This window comes from Epargyreus clarus, unplaced genomic scaffold (assembly GCF_041222505.1).
Source record: "Epargyreus clarus isolate Ecla_fem2 unplaced genomic scaffold, WU_Ecla_fem_2.2 ptg000023l, whole genome shotgun sequence".
In the NCBI taxonomy this organism is placed as follows: domain Eukaryota; kingdom Metazoa; phylum Arthropoda; class Insecta; order Lepidoptera; family Hesperiidae; genus Epargyreus; species Epargyreus clarus.
This window is the reverse complement of record NW_027332230.1, coordinates 12,623,875-12,649,063: the sequence shown is the minus strand read 5'-3', so window position 1 is coordinate 12,649,063 and position 25,189 is coordinate 12,623,875. Positions and strand designations below refer to the sequence as shown.

Here is a 25,189-nt window from a genome sequence, read left to right as displayed (position 1 = left end):
TAGCGTTTCTATAGCGTTTCTACAGCGCAAGCGACTGTAGAATGTCAACTTGGCTAGCCCCCCTGATCTGTCAACAGTTGCGCGCCCCTTTTATAACCGACTTCATTATACCATGGTTCAGGTAAGCCAATTATTAAATACAGAGCGGTAGATCGAAATTAATATCATGTGATTTTAAAAACTGAATATTTATCTATAAAATTAAGCGTTCTCCCACGTACATATAACTAACGAGCTTTTGCACGTGGCTTCGCTCGCGTTACGAATTAATATTTTCATTCCCTATTTTATCCCCTTGGGGGTAGAATTGATGAAAATCCTTTCTTAGCGGATGCCTACATCATAACATCTACCTGCATGCCAAATTTCAGCCCGATCCGTCCAGTGGTTTGGGTTGTGCGTTGATAGATCACTATATCAGTCAGTCACCTTTGAGTTATATATATTTAGATTATCTATTCTACGAGCTGTGCACTGTGTTGAATAGTTTAAATACTCGGTAGACTCCATAGATTTTAATTATTTTTTTTAAATAAAGCTTAATTACTCTTTATAACATCGGTTCACAGCCAGCGAAAGTCACGGAAAAATCGGTCTCGCCATTTCGAAGCTTAGCTGGAACAAACAGACAAAAAAGTTGACAGATATTTCTCTATGTAGGGTTACTTACATATGTCTATGGGAGACAGTGGTCACATACCGTCAGATGAATTGCAAGGGCGTTGTTACTTAATTTAAATAAAACTGGACTATTAATATTTACGAGCATAATTACTTTTACACTACTCTTCTTTATGCTCTATTAATTATCTAATTAACGTTTTCAAAAGCAAACGAGGAGCCGGACGCTGCAATTCAACAAGTATAGTTAATATATCATTACTAGCTGACCCGGCAAACGTTGTGTTGCCATATAAACAAAAAAATGTTAAGGGTGAACAACCCATAATATTTGGGGTATGAAAAATAGATAGTAGCCGATTCTCAGATCTACTGAATGTGCATATAAAATTTGGTAAAAATCGGTAAAGCCGTTTCGGAGGAGTACGGTAACTAACATTGTGACACGAGAATTTTATATATAAGATTTACTATGTAATACTTTTCATAAATATAGACTACATTCGCGAAAACCCTTTTTTACTAAATTATCGCTCCAGATGATATCGGAAGCAATTTTCTCAGCAATCTGTGGACGGCAGCCGATGCAATTTATTCCTTATCCTTGACGAAAATATGTTGCCAAACGTTTTATATGAACGAATGGGATCCTTTTTATCGCGATAATATCATGGGTGGGTGTAAAAATGATGTAACGTTCGGCAGATTTAAGTACTTTTATGACGATATAATTTGAAATGAGGGTGGTAAAACTTTTCGTGGTGCCACACCACCAGGGTTTAGCTGGACTGTCGTATAGTTTGAAAGATAAGGGAGGGATAATTATGCAAGGCGTTCTCTTAGTCCTCTGGCGTAGTATCTGTTGCCCACCTTAGTACTCTCATTCTATTTTGGACTTCCACTATGTGAGTAACTTAGTCTTCAGGGGTAGCAACGCATCTGCGGCCAACCTCAAATAATTCTACAATTCTATTTTGAGGTTAATTACAGGTGTCTCATCATCAACCCATTATTGTCCCACTGCTGGGTACGAGTCTCCTCTCAGAATGGGAAGGTTTAGTCCGTAGTCCACCACGCTGGCCAAGTGCGTATTGGTAGACTTCACATACCTTAGATATTTCCTTTTTTTTATAAATCTCTCAGGGATGCAAGTTTCCTCACGATGTTTTCCTTCACCGTTTAAGCAAGTGATAATGAATTTCTAATACGCACATGATTTTGAAAAATCAGAGGTGCGTGCCTGGGATTTGAACCTCGGACCCCTCGATCGAGAGGCCGAGTTTCTTAACCACTAGGCTATCACTGCTGGTGGCTATCACAGGTGTCTATGGGCGGCAATTCCAATAACCATCAGGTGAACTGCATGCTACTTCAGTATTATATGAAACATTGAGTAACATTATAAGAGTTTAATACGACATTAAATAAGTAAAATATGGTGGATTTTTCTTCCATTTGTTTTGTAATACGATGTATTTGAGTTGTAAAAGTAAAGCGGAAAATCTTGTATCTACGTTCGCACAGCAGTAGGGAGTCCCTTAACTCCGAGGCAGAATTTTTCCTGGAAAATAATTTGTTGGGAAATCGGAAAAGTTCGTACAAAATCTTATTAAATCAAGGTGAGTTAATATAAACCTCCGTGAGCCGTGAACACATTAGGACTTGAGTCTGGGCTGTTAAAGCGAGTTTATATATCCATTTATCTGTCAAATTGATATTAAGTACACAACCGTGAAACTTATTAACCTCGTCCTGAAATGTACTACTAATTTGAATTATCAAAAGATTTTCACTTATGACAGAAAATACAGCCTATGTTACTCCTGCCAAGAAGCCATTAAGACTAAGCCAACCACATCACATAATTATGTTAAAATCCGGTACGATGTGTGTCTGTAGGGCGTTCCAAAGAATAAGAAAAGCATAAATACAAAACTGAGTAGTTTTTGAAAACATTACCCTCAGTCTTCTACCTGACAAGATAAAAAGACGGATAAGCAGCCTAGATTTTTGTCCTAATGTAACTCGATACTTATCCTTATCTGTGGCCGACCTCAGGTAGGAATATCTAACCCTATCTGGGGTTGATTACAGATGTCCATGGGCGGCAGTAGCCACTTACCATCAGGTGGACTGCATGCTCGTCTTCTACTCCTATATTATAAAAAAATCCTAATGATAATTAATTTTTCATACACTAAGAATATGACAATGGAGAAATTCGCATGTCCTGGCCCTTAGATCTTATTCCTCGGATTTAACCTGCACTACCACGTGACAAACCACAAATTATACTCACATAATAGTACCTACTAGTACCTATATGTGGTTTATTTTAAAGCAGGCACATGGAACCACGAGCACGTAGCATCATTGATGGATTGTGGTTTATGAATTTATGTTTTTGCCACAAACACGAAGCGGTATTAACTACGATCTCACTATAACGTGTTGTATAGGCGAACTGAACCACAATAACCACTTGTTTGTTCTCGAATATGATAGGAATACCTACATATTTTTAACAAGGATATTTTTTATGCGCGTCGAGCTATTTTTGCGAGAGAAAATCTTATGGGTTCGCGTCACCGACACCGATGATGATAATGATTTAAGTTATGAAAATAATGTTGAAAATTAAGTTCATTAAAGTTTATATATTTTTTACGAATATAAGTATATATGATATATTTTATGACATAGAAGCAGTAAACAAAGAGAAAATGTTAGCGTCCCTGTGTAAAATCTACCACCAACCTTTACTAGGACAGGGTCTGAATTGTGAGACACGGAATCAAAATCCTTTACTGGCCCTGAGAATATGTGGTGATGAAAAGTCTCATATTAACATACCATTTGAACAAGAACACAGCAGCTATATTCCTGCTATACTAAAGAAATAATATCTAATAGGTATAAATATTCGTTTAATTACGTTTAATCGTCTTCTATTAATGAATTATGGATATCGAAATTACATCAACTTTCCCAGGCCTTTCAAAAACTTTATATATATTCGTTTGGAGCAATGACACGAAACTATAACATTGAACCTTTTTAATCATATGCTTCATACAATCGCCTGGCCGATTTTTAACGATAATCGTTCAATGCCCAATATATTGGTCAACATCTATAAATAGATGCTCATATGTTCTGATGAAGTGTGTATTTTATCTAAATAAATGACAAGGATATTTAATTGTAAATGTCCATAGAATATTTGAAGACGGTAAAACCTTTCGTGGTTAAATACAGAAGCACTCCATCACTCCTATTACTGCCTTATAGCATCAGTATAGCGTAGAGAACTGCTGCGTAATAATTTGTGTGCGTGTGTGAGACACGCGTGTATTTAACACGCGTGATAGAAAAAGTCTCCTAATGTCGCTGACAATCACATTTAGGATTTCCACTATATATTAAATGGAATTCCTGATTGCAGAAGTTGGAAATTGCTTTATGGTTATATTTAATAAACTTACGCTAGTGTAGATTAATAATTTTAGAGTGTATTATCCAAATGTCGATTTCATTTTTTCTACAAACATTGGTTCTTTTGGATTTTAAGCTCAGTTCCTAATATGAAATATACGGCTAACTATTATGTGACGGTATAGTTACATATTATGAAGATATAACCATATCGTCAATAGCCTGAAAAAAAATGCCTAACCCTCAATTTTGTAATCGCATATTATTATAATGCTCAAACAACATTATGTATGCCTCTCTCACTGAATAGGAAAGCATTAAGTGGTTTCTCCAATACCCGTATGTCAGAAATGACATGGGATTTTGCCACGAAAACAATTAACAAATCGTATTTCATTATTATTATTCTTATTATACGAGTATGTTGTAGTGTTGCAAGCTCGTGTGAGTAAAGCTCGTGTTGATTGAATAAAGTCTTTATAATAACTAACTTAATAATACTCTAACAGTAACTCATATTAGGTTGCCTTAGCTCCACACTACATGTCTATTTTGAGGTCATCTTCTAAGTATATATAACTCAAAGGTGACTGACAATCTATTAACGCACAGCCCAAACCACTGGACGCATCGGGCTGAAATTTGGCATGCAGGTAGATGTTATGACGTAGGCATCCGCTAAGAAAGGATTTTGATCAATTCTACCCCAAGGGGATAAAATAGGGGATGAAAGCTTGAATAAATCTTCTTGGTTAATAATATAACGCGAGCGAAGCCGCGGGCAAAAGCTCATTTATATTTTCCTTTTCTATATTTCCAAAAGCTAAAAGTTGATATACATTCTTCGTAGGTAACTAGTTAGCACTCGAGTGGAGTTTTATTGATCGTTCAATCTTAAGTCACCACATGTGCCAGCGAGTGCCGGCGCCATTTCTTAATGGAATTCCTAATTACACAAGTTGGGAATTGCTTTTGTTCAATTTTATTTCATGAGCTGTCTGCAAACTCAAGTTTGAATAGAAGTAAGGACACGCCTTTTTGTGCGCTTTTGAAAAATCAACCCCAAGGAGGGTAGTAGTTTTTAGAACACTTACGAATGAAACGATATTTCTCCGCATTTTTCTTCAATTTCGAATTTTTGCACCACTTAACTGCACATGTTGGCATTGTTCCGCTTAAATTACACCATGACATTAAATGGCTGACACATTGTCAGCCATTTACAATGACTGACACATTGTCAGCCATTTAAGCCATTTAATGGCTTCCTTCAATTACAAGGCGGTGAGATATCTATACTAATTTTTCTTATTCATCTATTGTGAGATCTATCTTTTATATTTTTTGCTATATTCCCAACAGCTAAAAATTGATATACCCAGTCACACTCTTCGTAGGTAAGTAGTTAGCACTCGAGTGGAGTTTTATTGATCGTTCAATCTTAAGTCACCACATGTGCCAGCGAGTGCCGGCGCCATTTTTTAATGGAATTCCTAATTACACAAGTTGGGAATTGCTTTTGTTCAATTTTATTTCATGAGCTATTGGTAGAACAGGACCCTTAGTTTCACACAAATATTTAGGTGGACCCAAACATTCATTTTGTACTAACTGTGCCCCGCGGTTTCACCCGCGTTAAAAAAGGGGCACAGCTAGTTCTAAAATATAAGTAGCCTCATTTACCCCTTATTACATCAGCTACCTGCCAATAAAAGTCCCGTCAAAATCGGTTCAGCCATTTCAAAGATTAGCCAGAACAAACAGACAGGCAGACAGAAATTGTAAAAAATGCTATATGCTTATTAATTCCTTATATTATGCAAAGGGTGAAATGGGAAATGTACGCATTGTTATTTCTGTTGAAAAATTTTATTGATCGCTCATTGTTAAGTTCCATTACATATCGAGTAATTAAAGCTCGCTTGATGCATATGCGCATATTATGCATATAACAATAAAACAACCTTTCTGTCTATTGATCGCTGGCTCGCTATGAACCCGGATAAGTACTTACCCCCTCTATAAAGGAAGTCGGTTGTCCTGTCCATCTTAATTAAGAAGTTTAGGAAGGAAAATTAGAATAAAACCGTTTTGAACAAGAACGGTCTTGTTGTGTTAATAGGAGTTGTGATGTATTATTATACTTTCTTTTTTATAATATAAGAGTAGCAGACGAGCATGCAGTCCACCTGATGGTAAGTGGCTACTGCCGCCCATGGACATGTGTAATCAACTCCCGATAGGATTAATTATCCCTTTTTGAGGTCGGCCACAGATGCTCCGCTACCACTGAGGACTAAGCTGGAATGCCTCAAAAAGTATGTCTCCCTTACCACACCCTTCAAACCAGAACACAGCAACCTTTAACACGTTAAATATTAAGCAGAAGTAGGTGTGGTGGTGGAAACAGAGGGTTCTACCACCTTTATTATTTGACTGTTCCATTTATTTGCTAAAGCATAATAAAACTTCATACAATTATGGCTCCTCGTGTTCAATAGACCTTTCTTGTTGCTATTTTCCATTATTTTCCGAACAATACAAATGAACTTCATTCACCAATCGTTGCAATCGGCGTTCTATTCTTGTATCAATTTTTATTCCTTTTCGAATCATCGAGCCGATATTTTAGTGACTACTCTGTTCCGTTTTTATTGTTGGCTTATATTTCCGTATTGTACCAATCAATAACGAAATATATGGATTTTTAGGTTTTATTTATGAATGAATTTAGAATGAATGCCCTTTGCATTCAGTCCATCTTATTGTCGTTTACAATCTTCTACCGCCCGTGGACATCGCTTACCACTTCATATGGATTCCACGGAGGGCTTTTGCTAACGTTGATCACAGTGCTATCTTGTCTCTTCAACTATTTAATTCCGAAAGCTGAAACTATCTTGCCAGGTGAAACTATCTTGCTGTGTCTCATTTGGAACAAATTCCAAATCAAATGTGCTTTATACTTAATCATTTATACTTAAAACTCTAAATAAGGAGGCCAAAATGCTTATCAACAACTTATCATTGATTTTTACGATAAATATTTTATTACATAACACTATTACGAAGTAATTGAACCCTTTATAGTATAATCAACTAAATGAAACTCATAACTTAATAGTTGCAATCAGCTCGCCAGCCGCGCTGTTGCGGTTTCTAAACAAATACAGCCGACTTGTTCTTCTAATTAAGTGCGGCCTAGGATTTACGCTCCGTGTACTGAATATTCTTGAAGAATATTCTATTCAACATTATATTAGCTTACAATTTAGTAGAAAGCTGTATTCTACCTATGAGACTTAGCTTATTAAATCTAAGGTAGATTTTGCTTAACGTAGTGTTGTCACATAGATTTAAGTGGTCATTGCCACGAATGTAAAACCAGTATGGACACTGCCACACCTATTTCTAGCGTTAAGCAGTTCTTGCAGCTGGTTAACCTACCTACATATAAGCTACATATAAAAATACGCTTCTGTGATCGGCTTCAGGTATAAATAAAGTCATATAGACCGCAACTTCTATACGCAAGGACCACAGACGTCTCCACACAGTAAGCACTTACCATTAACTGGACTGCATACAAGTTTACTACATAGCAAAAGTAAGCCATCGCGCGAAAGGCTTATCTTTTAACAATGAAACCGAAATAAAAATGAAACCTCAAAAAAATATATCATAGCATTAGGCCAAAGTAACCAGCAGCCGATCATTCTGTCAATATTTGGGGAGGAAATACAATTGAGCAAAACACTAGTAATGTCCTCAAGTACACAGGGGAGGCTCGCAAACAAAGGCTCGTTGGATACATTCCCTACATAAAACAATGTTTACGAATGTATACATCGTATGCTATGTTTGTGGGTTTAATGTTATCAATACCTACATTGTGTTAAGTGTAGACATAGAAGCGATTTGAGAATACCAATTGCAAGATATTTGATAACGACATTATTTATATAGGGTTGCCACCTTCGATCGTTCCTATTAGTTCGAAGGTTGTCTATATACTCGTAAGTAGTGTCGTCCCAGAATTGGAGCCTTATAAGCGACATTATCCGATGATGGAATAATACATGGTGTTTTGTTTTCAAAATGAATAAGTTCGATTCCCGGCTAGGGAAAAAGGTTTTTGAAAAATCTAATGATGCAGTTTTAGTTTTTATCAAAATCGGCCCCGTAACTCCTTTCAGCATTTTTCGCTAATCCTTATTCGGATTTGGCTCAGAAGGCCGATTTGAAAAAATCACCCTGTATATTACGTGGATATTTATCGCCAACGCATGAAATATTTAAGAACCTTTCATATCGAGCTATAGAAGCCTGCCATGGAAAGTTAATATCCTATTACGTGATATTCAATGCGCCCTCAGATTTTTATTCACAATCTCCCTCTTTCCGTATTGGCTTTGTGGTATTGCAATAAGGGACAGGATAATCCTTCTTATTATAATATTTCAAAGTAGGCTTTTATTGTGTCATAAAATGAATTTCAAGCATTAAAGTTTTGATATATAGGCGTATAATATTGTTGTATGATGGAATCCTTCGCTTCTATATCGAAGATGACGCTTCCGACGCTTTCTACAGTCATAGACCCACACTAGGGTACAGTGTGTCGTGGATGCAGTGCACACACACAACGACGAATATGTTCATAACTTGTTGACATAAACTTGATAAACTTTGTATTTGGAAAATTCTAGAAAACATGTTGTCGCAAAGCAAAAGTAAACTGGCTAAGTGAAAGCTTTTGTCGGAAAAGCGAGCGGAGCGTGACATCTATCGCTTTAGCTCACTGGATATCCGATGCACTTGTGAGCTTTTCATCTGTGAATCAAATTCTCATGAATATAAGGGCTCGGCTACACTAGGTAGTCTGCCGACTTCGACAAACTTCCTCTGCTGAATATGGCTGAATCTTCCTTGCTTGGGTGGCAGCCGCGGTTACTGCTGCGTCCTTCACAAGGTAAAAGAGCAGGGCCTTCACTTAAGGGAAAACCAATATCCAAATTTCGATCTGCCAGCGACTTTTTTCGTTTTTTTTACCCACAATGTCTTGCACTTACTCCAGACATCCCCTCAGTCAATCAGCTCTGGTCAAAGAACTAGGTACTTAAAGATCTGTGTTGAGAGACGCCATCCGCGGATAAGTAAATTCGCCTGACGACCTGGTGTTACTGAGCCTTTATATTGAGATTGAATAATGCAGGGGTTTAAATAGGTGCAAAGCAAAGCAGAATTGTATATGGGAATCGTGTATGAAATACGATAACTCTACCGAAATACCTATATTTGCCTGACAACGTCAGTTTTCATAGAAAAACTGAAGTTGTCAGGCAAATATGAAATATAGAGCGGACATTGTCAAGACAAAAAGGATTATCTCTTTTTCAATGAATTACCTTAAAATCCAGAATGTGTTCTACATACCTACTTATATATTCCTTCATAGAAAAATGAACCCAATATAAAATATTGAATTTAATGTCTCCACTCACACTCATACAGGCATACAGATAATAATTAAAACATACTATCCCTAATCGACTTCCTGCATCTCATCCATCGATTCGAAAACAAAGCCGTTTTCCATGTTGTTTGTTCCATGACACGGGATCAATAGATATAAAATACCTTTCATATAGTTATAAGATGTAACTAGAGGATCCGAAGGCAATCCGTGAGCCAAGGCGCCCTACGTGACCTTCCGTACCTGTTGCGCGCAGAGAAAGTATCGCGTCTATAGTGCGCCGCCGCCCTTAGGGATACCAGGGTAATTCACCCTCCTTGCCGAAATGGAAGGGAATCTTCTTGAGCTACTTAACTTTACTTTTATTGTTAAGTAAATGAGTATGAATGTAGACTAGGTACCAGTAATGAAGATACCTAATTGAAACGTACAGTACTTATATATTTTCGAGCGGCTAATCAAAAAGTTTATTATAAAAAAAAAATAAGAACCTTGTAAAATCTTTTGTATTTGAATAAGGTTTCAGATCATTTTGTTGAATAGAATTTTAACACATCCTACTAAACATTGGCTAGTTATACCATTAATTTTAAAAATAAAGACTTTCACGGAAGCTTAAGCAGTTTAAGAAACAAGTTGATTACAACCACTGGAAAAGTACAAACTTCTATACAAAAGAGTTCTGGGGAAGTTTGTAAACAATGCTCTAAGTATTTTCTAGTTACGAGAAAAACAAATGTTTTCCGAAAGGTTACATACTAATGTTACAATATAATATAAATATGCTAAACAAAACCAAAAATATGAATTTCAAGTAGAGTGGGCGCATACCATGGACAAACTCTAGCGATCTTCTTCTGACCCATAATACTTTGAAATTTATCATATTACAGACCCAGCCACCTAACCAGAAAATTAAATAGTGAATTTTAATTAAAAGTATAGTACTTATAGCCACTAAAATCCGATCCTATGACCATGTTTCGCCTCTGTCATAGTGACAAGAAAAACGTATATTTTCGATGTACAAATATTGAAGAAATCAATATTTACAATATACACCATCTTTAACACTTATACCACTTTTAAATAGCCTATGTTTCTTTCTGTAAAGTGGTCTAACTATTTTTGCAAGAAATTAGAAAAACTGATTCCACGAATCCGAAGGAAAAGTTATTGAAAATGAGTTGAAGAGAGTATGAAACCACAATTTCAATATACTTCAGTTTTATTCATTGTAAGATCGCTTGATTAATAACTTGAAATAACTGACATAAAGGTAACCGAAAACTACGAGCCAGAAGAAATCATTGGTAGTATAACGGACAATTAGACCGCTTTATGCAAAATTCAACGAACCGTTTTTTGAACAGGAGTCTCAAGTAGGGTTGCCATGAAAGTACGAAAAATATATGATCTCAATAATAGGTAATCTCAGTAATAGGTATAATGTATTATCTGTACGTCATATTATATAATTTATTTCATGATCACTACATTTAACAAGTATCATACAATCCTAAAAGTTTACCGTACCGTCATACCGTAATACCACGTCATACGTCATACGGCATACCGTCGTGCCCACCAGACGGTGTGGCGAGCATCAAGCTCACCTGGGCAGAGCCCGATGGGGCAACGCGCTAAGAGGACTCCGGTTGCGTTCCTTTGGAGATCCCGGAGTCCTCTACGCAGCGCCGAGGACGGCCACCGGGGGGGTTTTAGTGCGGTAAGAATCCCACATGACTCCGTGCCGCTCCCACGGCATAGGGTACCTTTTGAAGGTTTCCCCCTCGTAAACAAAAAAAAAAAAAAGGTATTTTCGTCCTCAAGAATCACAAGGCGTCTATAGTAGACTCTGGATACATCTCGTTCTCAAATCCTTTGTGTTTGACTACAGATGTTCATGTGCGGCAGAAACTACGCCTTTCTCAGGTTTATTGCATTATTACTTGGTACTTTATTTTTTATAATATAATATTAGCAGATGAGCACTGAGTCCACCTGATGCTAAGTGATTACTGCCGCATGACATCTATAATCATCAGATAAGATTAGTTTCCTACCTGAGTTCGGCCACTACCACTGAGGACTAAGTTGGAATGCCTCGGAAAAGTATGGCTTCATAAGCACACCCTTCAAACATTCATAACTAATCAGAATACAAAATAAAAAACAGGACGGCCGCAAAAATCCTAACGTATGGAAACCGTAGTGGAAAATCGCGTTTGGGCAGGGAGAGTACGTACGCTGGCAACACCGCGCCCGGGCGGCGGCAGTGTGCGCGAGCCGCGGTGCCGACCGCTCGGCGATCGGAGACGCCCGGTATCCTACCCACTTAGTGCTCAATTAATCTATAAACATAGGTACCCGATCGATCGTATCACAATAAACAACTCCACTGACGTCGAAAATCGCATTCGTTGGTACCCTATATCGTATTAGACGTCACAGGACACCGTTAATTGCGATCGCGTATTTCGATTTCGAACTTGAATTTGATTGAATTTTAGATGTTACTAACTAGAATATTCATTTTTGGTTCGTTAATTTGAGCTTTAACAAAATTGTGTATTCTCTGTCCGTTTTATAGTCTTAGGCAATATATCAATTGGTCTTTGTTCAAAAATATTTTATTATTATTTATATTATTGAAAATATTTTAACTATACTTAACATAAGCTCTATAGATACTGGAAACTTAAATATAATTCTAGAAATTGTACCTACGTAAGTATAAACTATCCTTAAATCCAATGAAATGCATTCAATCCAAAAATCTTTCTGACGCGATCTCTTCACTTCGTCCTTGTATCAAGAAATCTACATAAAATATACTAAATTATTCGTCAAATCAATTCAGATGGCCTAATAATTAATCCAAATGAACTGAACAAACCCTAAAACAGCTCGGATAATCTACAATCAGCGCAAATGACCTCCGTTCGGGAGGCGCAACAGTTAGCCCATAATACTGTGCCAAATTTCTTCCCTGCTGACATTAACAATTCAAAAACCTTCCAGTCTGATAAGCATCGTAGATTGTTAGTGTTACAATGTGTTGTTAATCTTGTAAATGTGTTAATTAAAATAATTCGTTTGTTTGTTTGAAGCGTTTAAACGTATAAAGGTTGAGGTTTGAGCTTTTATTTTTAACTAATATCTCAAACCCATTTCAAATAAAATAATAAGTAAATTGATTTTTGCTATTTGCATTTTCTAGAATTACAATTATCATGTATGTAGGTATAAGCCTGATTGCGTAGCTAAATCGCATACAATTATCCAAACGGATATTGTTCTCGATCATCACAAAGTAGTTCAACTTAACTAACTAGATAAGTAAGTAAACATTGTTAATTGTATCAGGCGTTACTTTGCGGAAATCCATGCTATTAAGTTAAGATTAAAACTACTTCACAATAATCCGCTACAAATATGATGGTATATAGTAAACCATGGATTGTTGCGAAGTAGTTTTAATCTTAACTTAATAACTAAACATTGTTTAATCTTACTTTCAAGCAGATTTCCCATATTTATCAAGAAAACTCGTCATAAAATTAAATCAACTCGGACTCAGTTATTTCCCCTGCATTATATTTGTGTAATCTCATACTGTTTGAACTTCATCCAATTTCAACAGTAATCGGTTTCTGGTGCAATTTTAATCATTGTTTCCGCCCGATCCAATACTTCACGAGCTTCGAATGACAATTAATTAAAAGCTCTCGTATGTCAATAAAAGCTGAGCTTTATAAAAGCTTTGTGAACGATTACCCGTAGTTTATTTATCTGCTGCTCTGTTCACAAATAAGCTTAAAAATTAAAAACTTTTACCCTCAAAAGCTTTTAATAAAGTTTTTAAAAGCTTTGTGCAGTTGATGCTTCATATGCAGTGCTCTGAAACAAACTCTCATCTGTTAGAAACACAAATTGAAAGATATACTTAAGAATAACAAAGTTTTATGAGTAATTTTGCTAAATGTTTATTAAAAATTCTGTTTAGATCGTTTTTAAGATCAGAACAAAGCAAGGAGGAGATTGTTCATTAATGTGAGATCTGGAACTTAACCGTCAGCTCCTTAACCTCCTATCAACTGAACCTCAGTCTGTAAAATGAAAAATAAAACCTTTACTATACCTATTGTGAGAAATGACATTTCACTACGTCGTGCAAACTGAACGATGCTGTTTCAGCATTTTTGGTGCACAGGAAATATTGATTCTACTATACTTTAGGTCAAAATTACATGTATTGGTTTTGTTGCATCTTGAGATTTTTTTATAAAATGCTTGTAATATAAAAAAAAATTATGGAATAAAAACTTCCTTTTGAACTACGTAGATCGCCATTTTACGTTATAGGTCCAAAATAATGTTATCATGTCGGTATTCTGAAAGTATCGATTAATCGAATTGGTTGACGATATCAAAATACACTCAGTATATAATTATCTAAGTATATAATTGTCTAATTATAAGATGTACCAGGCATAAGTGCCCCATAATAAGATTGAAAAAAAAACTACTACTAATTTAGCATTCGCTTTTGACCATTTTCTGTAGTTAATAGGACGGGCAGTACGAATCAATACATTTTATTATGAAAATGTAATCTGCTCTTTATCAACACTCCTCCATAACACTTTGAAGTAAATAATTGGTAATTGAAATCAATATGAAGTATTTCACTTGCCTAATTACACGTTACATGTTAATTAAATGTTTTAGAACGAATGCTTCATCAAACGAAGTCAAAATGAATAAAAACGAATAAAGGAATATGTGATTGAAAATTTCTACTTAGTCAAATTTTATTATGTTTGAGATTCTACTATAAATTTCCATTACAATGGGAGGTTTGTTCGTTTTATCAAGTTTGTCTAGTACACTGTTCCTTGGGAAATATCACAAGCGTTTTTTAATTAAAACTCGGTTTTGTAATTGGTTTTTACGATGTTCTCGGTGAGAGAATAGCTATTGTGTTCTTACTGGCGTGCCTATTATTAAATATGGTTTTATCTATTATGTCTATAATGAAATGATATAATAACTAATATATATATATATATAGTGATTGTTGAAAATAACATATTTAAACTTTCTGGTAAATATTTTTGTTATACATTTTAGCAATTTAAGTATAAATATAAATAAGTTTGAAGAGACAAACGTTTATAATTAATCAATAATGATACAAATACGTTATAAATCTTACTTAATTCTTATCAAACTAGTTGTTGCTACTCGTCAAATTTCCGGAATCCAAGCAAAATTCTAATATCGTAATAGAATGAAAGGCAATCATAAATATTATTACGCTATACCTAACAATTTTTCTCTATTAACAAAATAAAATGTTCGCAACATTTTCTACTTAATATCTGAAAGTAGGACTCTAGATTGCATTATATATTAAAGTTTAACGATCCTTATTGCATTAAACGTAAACAGACGCCCACACGACGCCAGACGTACGGAGGGCGTACTACGCCGCCCACATCGGGTTTTCCGGCGCCCACGCACTATGTCTGCTCAAAGCGCTCTCGAATTTCAAAATTAATAGATTGATTTAGTTATAGGTGGTACAATTCTTTATACGTAATTGCCTTAACGGATATTTTGTAGTATAAAATTCAACAAAGAAACAAAATGAGTTCATGAGTTCTTCATTCATTTTAAAAAACCTTAAGTTAAAGGGACAAGAAGGGTGGATTTAAAACCTAATGGCACTGTTCCCAATAATATAAAATAGAAGGAAACGCAAATGAGGAGTAACAGAAAATGCCAATTAATTAATTAAGTTAATAAATGTTTAATGGCATTTTATTATTTCTTTACACTATATTCATTTACTAACAATATATCTTAGGTTACGATGAAGAACATTAAAGAAGCAGGTTATAAAATGAAATTTAGCGTGAGGAATGTTCATTCTTCATAGCTCCGAGAAAAATGTTTTCTAGGAGAAGAGCAAAATGCTTGAAGAAAACGCTTTACACGCGTTCGAGTGTAAAGTAAAATTTTATTTAGTTTTGAAATAAAGAAAATAGAATTGCTTGACATTTTTAGAAGTAGAATTCTGTTTTTGTTCTGCCAATCAAAGATAATGTTGTACAAAGAGGTTTATGAGAAAACTAATGTTAATAAAAAAAATGTTAAGGGTGAACAACCCTTATCACTTAGGGATATCAAAAATAGGTAGTAGCCGATTCTCAGACCTACTGAATATGCATATAAAATTTGGTGAAAATCGGTAAAGCCGTTTCGGAGGAGTACGGTAACTAACATTGTGAGTAACGGTAACTAACACGAGAATTTTATATATAAGATTAAACTAGAAAAGTTTCGGACAGGAATTTTACCATTAAAATATGGTTTGTTGCTTCCATTACTGAATACATTCTTACAGGATACGTTCCTGTAAGAATGTCAAAAGGACATTAATAAATGATTAGGAGTTATAAGAGGTGACTGAAATTCGAACTCAGACCTTCGTTTTAAAGGTCATATCTACAGCACTTGACTATCAAAGCTCTCAGTATAAATGTAATTAAAGTATTATATAATATTATGAAGTCTGGTTTCATTTAACTAGGTTAGTACGTGGGCGCTTTGGGGAACTCCGATCGTAGGCCGCATAGTATGCTTAAGTACACTTGTGCGTAAGCATTTCTTTACAATTACGTACAATTTCAAAAGAGCGATTATGTTATAATTACTTTGACTATCACGAAAAGAATATATACAAAATTCTACCGTTAAAAATTGCTACTACTTGTTTAAGTCTGTCTTTTAACATTTTTTTTAACTTTGTTATTCATGATCTTAGACCAAAATTATCGCGGAATTGAGACATTTTACTATTTAAAGGGTACTGAATATATGCGGTATTTTTTTTATCAAATATCTAAATTTCAGCAATAAATAAATTAAAAAACCGCATGTAGTGAATACCCGTTTTATAGTAAAATTGCCTTGTTAGTTTGTTTGTATGGTAGCGGTAAAATCTTGCAATTACATTTTCAACCAGTTAATTTCAACCGATTGAGCTTAAATTTTTAATAAAATTTTGATTTAAGTGAAAATGTATGATAAGCACAGTGACGTTATAGTTGGGGAGCCCAAGGGGGGATTTAGGGAGTATCTCGAGCGCGTCAGACTAAGATATGGGAGATACCTTACACCCTGTAGAGCATCCTGAACCATTAATGAACTCCCTATGTCGGGGGCTTTTCACAGTCAAAAAAATCGAGCTGTTCGAGCACGGTCAATTTTCTTTTTAATATAAAGGAAATAATGCTAGAAAACGGGAAACATCATCGAAGTAGTGAAAAAAATAGTCATATTGAAGAAAAAAATCACCCTGTATCTGATAGTGTCACTTATTAGCATGAATCCCTGGGAAATAATGATGTATCACAAACTAAAGGAAAAGGATTTTTTTAGGAAAATACATTATTCTTTATACATTCTCATACTAACATTAGGCTTATTAACATTATTTCATTATATAACTTTTGTGTGCGAAATCCATACAGTGCGAAAACTACAACGAAAACTGACCTAAAATTTTATTTGCTAAGCTCTCGGCCTTGTTTTGAACTGTTTATAATATAAAAAGTTAAATTTTGAACCGACTGTAGTGTGCAATAGTGAGTATTTGAGTGGAATGGTAGTAGAGGTATAAAAATGAGTGGATTAGGCCCTCCCGGTGTTTGGGCGGCTCAGAAAAGATTGGAGTCATGGGCGCGCGCGGCGAGGGAGAGGACCTCGAGTGCGAGTAGCGGCCAGAGTCACAACTCTACTGACAGCTTTGGAGATGACAAGTCCCATGGCAGCCCGAGTGTACGTATTGCATTTAATTATGTTTATGTTTGAAGGTGGTAGAAACCTTTGTGGTTCGACTCCGGCGGCACCACCGCCACACCTATTTCTACCTAATAACAGCAGTGTTAGGCGCTGCTGTGTTCCGTTTTGAAGGGTGTGGTAAGGGAGCCATACTTTTCCGAAGCGTTCCAGCTTAATCCTCAGGGGTAACGGCGCATCTGTGGCCGACCTCAGGAGTATCTAATCCTATCTGGGGTTGATTACAGATGTCCATGGGCGGCAGTAGCCACTTACCATCTGGTGGACTGCATGCTCGTCTGCTACTTCTATATTATAAAAAAAAGGTTGGTATTAATCTTCATGGTTCCACAGAGACAGTAGTATCGTCATACTATTTTCTGTCTTAAAGCATTACATACTAATACTAAATGGTAAGTGGCCAATGTTATTCGTGGACATCTGTAATCAACTCCATATAGAATCTATCGAAAGCCGATAGTTTTGTTGTCTCTCCTGAGGACTAAGATTGGCAGCCATATCCTTCCACCGAAACGCAAGACCTGTTTCCTACTAAAATTTGTTATTTTGGTGGTATCCGATCAAACCCTGCTCGAGACCCGATCGAACACACTTAGTTCTTTCTAAGTAAAGATTAATACCTGTTTCATTTATTATTTTTGTATTTATATTATGTTAATATTGTAAATAATTTACTATGTAATTGACAATAAATAAATGTAATATTTTTAATAAAAAAAATGGATAAAGTAAAAAAGCATATCAAGAAGAATATCTTATTTAACGTATGTTATGTTCAGTTGTCTTAATTATCGTTCACTTTATTTTATTTCAAATTAAATATACATCAACTTAAAAACTAATCTATAAACACAATCTTAACCAACAAAAATATTTTTTGGTACAGAAAATATTAAAACTAAACTTTAAAAAGCCACGTCAAACTTTCATCATCTAAATAAAGGAATAGAATATTATCTGCATAACGTAAGAGGCTTTTGTGCTTTTGTGGATATCGGAAAATTTACGAGATATTACTTTTCATCTGGTCTTTTCCTGTTAGTAGCTATTCAAGGCTGGCAGCTTTCTTATTGAGATTGAAATTAGTTATATTCTTCAAAAGCGTTCTTACTCGTATTTAGATACGAGTCCCGTCCAGTCCCACACTATGATAACAAAGTTTTTATAACATTGTTTGTTTACCATCTTATCACCCGCGACATGCTGGTATTATGCTGGTGCTATAAACTGCTAAAATAGTTGTTTTAGTTAATTAAAGATCTCAACACTTCCTCATTACGTTTCAATTTTTTTATAATATAGAAGTAACAGACGAGCATGCAGTCCACCTGATGGTAAGCTATTGCCGTCCATGGACGTATGTCATCAACCCTAGAAAGAATAAGATTTTTAAGGAAGAAAGGATAAGAGATTTCTACCTGGTTCGGCCACAAATGTGCCGTTACCTCTGAGGACTAAGTTGTAACGCCTCGGAAAAGTATGTCTCCCTTATGACACCCTTCAAACAGAACACAGCGCTTAACGCTGCTGTTATGAGATAGAAATAGGGGTGGCAGTGGTGCCGCCGGAGTCGAACCAGAAAGGGTTCCACCACCTTCAAAATTCCTTCTATACATTAGTTCTCGCCGCGCCGCCCACATACACATTACAATTTTATTTATTTGTATAGAAGTACACGTTCAAAATATCAGGAAAGCAAAAAAAGCGAGAAAAACAATATCGGGAAATTTAATTGGAGGCACTCGTTAGAGCATGTTAACAACGTATTCCCGGGAATACGCGGGCTCAATAACAGCATCCTCTCGCGCTGTTACCGGGAATTATCTCCGGGTCAAATAATATCGGAAACTTGTAACTAGTTAGATTGATTCGCCAAGTAGGGCGGAAATACACGCTCGCAATAAGGTTTACGGTATAGTAAAGGATTCTTATCGAAGGGTTTTATGGCAAAGAAATAGCTATGAGGCATGCAGTCCATAAATTCAATTCTGAGATTTTATTTAAATCCTATAAAGGTAATGGTTATTAAACTATATGAAATCTTTATGAGCGATTTTTGTTTACACTTTAACAACTCGATGGGTTCGTAATGCTTATTTGATTCAACTTTTACAATCCATGAATCACTATTCTGTCAAAGTTAAAAGAGGTTTAACAGCGCAAGGAAAGTTGCAACATACAATTCGTTTTATAAAAAGGTGTACTTACCAATTTAAATTACACTTAGTTTTGTTGGCAGAAATCTTGTAACCCAACATCGGATCTACGCAATAATATTATGTTAATTACTCTAAAATGAAACAAAAACGGGTCTCCATTTTAAGATACTCTATCATATTATTACCTTTACTCGTAGTTAGGTATACTGAGACCTCTAATATAAAATATCTCCTATAAAAATAGCCTGCATCGAGACACCAATAAACCATTCCGTTATGTAATACGAGTACGACAGACGAGCACTTAGCTCCATATTAGCTGTTAGGGCGCAAATAACTTGCCGACATGTGTGCCATGCATTGGATAATCGCTGCTCCAATGTACTAAGATAGGATAACAGTTTAAGAGCTGGTTTATGTAATGTTCATTGTATATTGTTTACAGAAACCGGTTTACATTTTTCGAAAAAAAATAATCAAATTTAAGTTTGTTCAACTGTGTATGACGGAATATTTTACCGTTTTAAGGCGTTTTTTAAAAGATGGTGGTAGGCCCCCAGATGTCCATAGGCGGCAGTAGCCACTAACCATCAGGTGAACTGCATGCTCGTCGGCTACTCTTATATTTAAAAAAGAAAAAATATGTATACCAAATAATTTCGTTTCTTTATGTTTGTGCCCTAGAAAACTTGATGGATTTGTTTGATTTTTTGCACTTCGTTGCTTTTATTCTGAATTTCTCACGGGAAATGACAAACAAAGCCACAGATAAGAATAACTGCATTTAGTTATTAATTAATGACACTGCAATAAATCATTATTTGATTCAGTGTTACTCAAATTATCTGTTTACGGTATTCAAATGTATAGAATAATTTATATGGACATTGGACATAAGCTAACAAATTGTCACGTGTTCTAGCGTAACGAATATTGGCTCTCAATTATATTAACATCTAGATAGTCTATAGCCAGTGTATCTCAAAGTGTATCACAACCCCCTGGGGGTTTCACAGCTTCCATATCGTACGGCGGTCGTAGAAGGGAAGTCGCTATGTCTCAGTAAAAACAATATGAACTCCAAATATACAGGGTGAATTTTTAAAACGGGCCTTCAGGGCCAAATCCGAAACTATAAGGATTAGCGAAAAATGTTGAAAGGAGTTACGAGGCCGATTTTGATAAAAACTAAAACTGCACTCCCTTGCAGGGAAAACGATTGAAAAGCACTGCCTTATAGAGTCCATACGATCAATCAAAACGGGCCTGTCGTTCGATAACCGCCATACAAACGAACGGAATGACATATTTGACAAACGTTAACTCTCTCATTTCGGGGAATATTGGGTGCACTTGCTACTACAGTTAACTGTTTTCGTAATTTCTACTGACATCACTATTAAGTGTTTATCATGTAACTAAATTTGTAACCTTTTAACTTAAAGAATTGAGTTAAAAATACCTTTCTTTTGTTTTCGAGGGGGAAACCTTCGAAATATTCCCGGTTCCGTGGGAGCGACACAGAGTTATGTGACTTCCTTACCGCACTAAAACCCCCCCGTTGGCCGTCCTCGGCGCTGTGTAAAGGACTCCAGGATCTCCAAAGAAACGCCACCGGAGTCCTCTTAGCGTTTTGTCCCATCGGGCTCCACCCAGTTGAGCATGCCACTCGCTACACCGTCTGGTGTATACGGCAATCGGCAATGCGATAATATATTTTTTATAATTTAGACGTAGCAAACGAGCATGCAGTTCATGTCGTTGTAATGATAAGTGACTACTGCCCGTCCTGGACATTTTTCGCAACGAGACATTTTTATAAGATACCTAAGTCATGTTTTGGCTTTGTGGATCCAACTTATATATAATTCAAAAAAGCTTATTTTAAACTCAAAAATTTTGAATATACCTAAATGAGTTTTTAAAAATATTACAGGTTAGATATAACTACAGAATTTAAACTTTATTTTGGTTAGAAGTGTGGTATATCTGAAGCGTAGCGTAAGCTAACATCTGTGTATGAGCCAGCGCTGTGGGGGTTTAACCGCAACATACTCGTATGTATAAACTTTCGTTAGACTTAGAAATATATCGAATATGAAACACAATTTTCAGTTTTGAACAAACTGGTTTGGAGTATGTGGTAAAGGAGAACTACTTTTGAAGGTAGTAGAACCTTTTGTAGTTGGACTCTAGAGGAACCACTGCTACGCCCATTTCTCCTTAAAAACAGCAGTATTCAACGCTTTAAAGAGCCACACCCCTCTAAAAGGGAGATATATATATTCGACGCTTTCCAACTTAGTCCTCAGGGGTAGCAGTGCATCTGTGGCCGACGTCAAATTATATTCATCATCACTGCTGACAGTGGGAATTTGATCCAATTTCATAAAGGAGCAAATTCTTACCTGAAATCGATGAAAAATGCGTCCCTTCTCCGGACTACAAAAGCGAATGTTAAACTCGTATCTTCTCATGTGTATAGCAGACTTTCTATATTTATACAGAAAATGTTAATTTCCCTTCTAAAATTCCCTTGGAATACCAAATGAATATTGCATTAAAAGTGAAAAGTTATAGCTGCATTTGTAGATAAAAATATTTACTCCAAAAACAGACTGCATTATGAACTTCAAATGTTATTCTAATTAAATACACAGCACACCAGTGCAAGAAACTCAAAAACTATAAAAATACAATCTCATATTAATGTTGAATAAACTATAGTTCTAGGAGGGTTAATCTAGAAAAGTGAGTTGCAAAAGTTTTAAAGAAAATTAAAGTTTTACTACGATTCTACGATTCGGGTAAAGGGATTTTCGATTTTTACCTTTTTGTAAAAGATTTGATCAGACTCACTAGTTAAAAATCAATAGATTCCATTCCATTCGTTACGAGATCATACATAACAATGCATAAAAACTTTAAAAATTTAACAGACTAAAAGGTTTTTGAAAACCTTTTATATCTTGTAGAATATATTTTGTCGCGCGTGTTTACGCCCGCACGCGCGTTAACCCACACATGCACACTCGCTGGAGTATCTTTGCGATCTGCGTACATATGCGTATAAAACGATAATATGTGCGTGTCACGCGTGCGGGTATGACACGCATGCGGGCATACACGCGCAACAGGACTATGCTCTTAAAGAAGCAGATATTTCTCCATCGTACAATAAAGACAATGTATAAAGGTATATCTTACCGGGAAAAGGTTAATATATTATTCTCTTGGAAAGGTAAGGACATGGAAAATGCATTCTGTTAAAATGTATGAAGCCTTTATGCGTAGCAGGTAAAGCTTCGTTGACAGTCTAAACACGTATTGAGAGAATATTCTTGCAAGCGAAACAAAACACGACCTTCTCAAAATAATTTGCTAGCAAGGAAAATTCAGGTTACAGACAGGTTTTATCATAGATTGATGTTTTCTTTTGCTGACTAATTTTGAAATCTTTTTCATGTTTTTTTCAAATTTATCTTTTTCGAGCTCTTCTTGAGATATTTTGGTAATATGTTTAACATCATTCTATAGGCCATATTTTAGCTTTTAAATAACACCTTTTTTGTATTCGTGAGGTGTATGTTTGGTAGATTAGTACTAAAAATACAGACTCCAACTTTAATAACATACAAATAATAATAAATTGATTCAGTGGGCATAGCTCGTATAGCAGAAAATTTCTGTTCCACAATTCGATATATGCGCACGTAATGGCATTCAATTATCTGAAATTTGTGGCCAGTAACCATTGACGGACTAAAATGGAACTCCCGAGGATAAATCATGCATTTCACTATTGTATTGTATTATTTTAAGCGTTTTCAAATTAACACTCTATATTATAATATGATATACGTATATATATATAAGTACTTACACTATAGGGACTACAATGTATAATATAAAACATATTCTAATCGTGAAATATACAAGAAGCTTACCTCCAGGATGTTGCAAGTGGCTATATCTATAAAAGCACCCAGTCAGACCTCATTGCACGCTATAGCGTAGTATAGTAGCATAAGTATAGCTTCGGTCAGGCTGTTACAAAATTCATATAGGTCTCGGAGACGACAGGAATGGAGAAAACTTCGTAAATAAACCACAAAGTTGACGTCAACGATTATTCTATGCGGCTATGTCTACAAACAACATTAGTAAAGCTTTCATGAAAATTATATGAGGTCAGTCAAGCAGTGATAGCCTAGTGGTTAAGAAACGCGGCCTCTCGATCGCGGGGTCCGAGGTTTAAATCCCAGGCACGCACCTCTGATTTTACAAATTTATGTGCGTATTAGAAATTAATTATCACTTGCTTAAACGGTGAAGGAAAACATCGTGAGGATACCTGCATACCTGAGAGCGTTATAAAAAAAATTGAAAAGGTATGTGAAGTCTACAAATACAAGCCGTGTTCACCTATAATTGTGGGTACAAGACTTTTTTATCTAACTTTTGCAATGTTATTTATATAAATGTATACTACGTTGGTGAACCTTTAAAAAATAATAAATAAATACGCATTTGGCCAGCGCGGTGGACTATGGCCTAATCCTTCTCATTTTGAGAGGAGACCCGTGTCCAGCAGTGGGACATTAATGGGTTGATGATGATATGAGGTCAGCCACACGAAAGCAATAGAGAATTATTTTGAATCGCCTTGTTTCAGTATCAATGCATTACCATTCTTCATTTATGAGCATTGAGCAAGCTCAGGCTTGACCCTATGGCAAAATGATTGAATTTTGCTATAAACGAGTGCTACATTTTATAAATTAGTTCGCTAGCAACTAGCTAGCTAGCAACTTCAAAGGGCACGGGACCGGGTGGAGTGGCGCCCATTACGGGAGGCCTATGTCCAGCAGTGGACCTCAAAAGGCTGATGGATGGAGTTCGCTAGCGTCATGGCGTCCAAAAGACTTTACATTTACAACATTTTCGTTGCTATTTTTTCTGTGATTTATTTACATTTTCATGTAATTTTTATATTGAATCACTTTGTTATTGTGAATAATAGAACAAGAGTGTGAATTATTACGAACTTGAATATATTCCCCGCTTGGCCCAACACACTGTATAAGCTTAGCAAAAACAGCATCGGAAGATGAACGTGAATATCCATTTGTACTTGCACATAAACTGGAGCTACGCTCAAACATATCCATTTGCCCGTTATCCGGGATCACATCCGGGTCAGTAGCTGCCCGCATCTTGTACATAGTTAGTTTATGCTAGCAATTACGACATATATGTGTATATACCAGGTGTGGTAAAGGGGACATATTTTTCGATGCGTTCCAGCTTAGATCTCTGGGGTAGCGGCGCATCTGTGGCCGACCTCAAGTAGGAATATCTATTCTATCTGGGGTTGATTACAGATGTCCGTGGGCGGCATTAGCCACTTGCAATCAGGTGGATGCTCGCCTGCTGGACCTATATAAAAAATGAAACTGACATCCAAAACCTCCTTTCTTCTTACTACGAGCTCGTAAAATTATCAGCGATCCTTCCAACTACGAGGTTTTTTAATATTAACAAAATAGGAAACATGTTTATAAAACAATACCAACGGCGTAAAATAAGTCCAATTAAAAATAACTTGGGGACAAAGTATCGCGGA

General features: G+C 35.9%; 1 protein-coding gene across 6 annotated transcripts in view; it reads left to right on the top strand.

Annotated features, from left to right (window-relative positions):
• The window catches only part of LOC140752015 (synaptotagmin-5), a 64,490-nt gene that overhangs the window by 17,601 nt on the left and 21,700 nt on the right, over positions 1-25,189 (top strand). The window contains exons 1-2 of one of the 6 annotated variants that reach the window (XM_073086187.1): positions 11,818-11,898; positions 17,077-17,383. The exons of 1 other annotated variant lie outside the window; for it this stretch is intronic. In XM_073086187.1, the coding sequence (XP_072942288.1) occupies positions 17,228-17,383 (156 nt within the window). In that variant the 5' untranslated portion in view covers positions 11,818-11,898; positions 17,077-17,227. Of the gene's footprint in view, positions 1-11,817; positions 11,955-11,984; positions 12,263-17,076; positions 17,384-25,189 lie in introns of those variants that run through there. 4 more of the 6 variants (XM_073086188.1, XM_073086192.1, XM_073086191.1 and 1 more) reach the window with 4 other exon arrangements.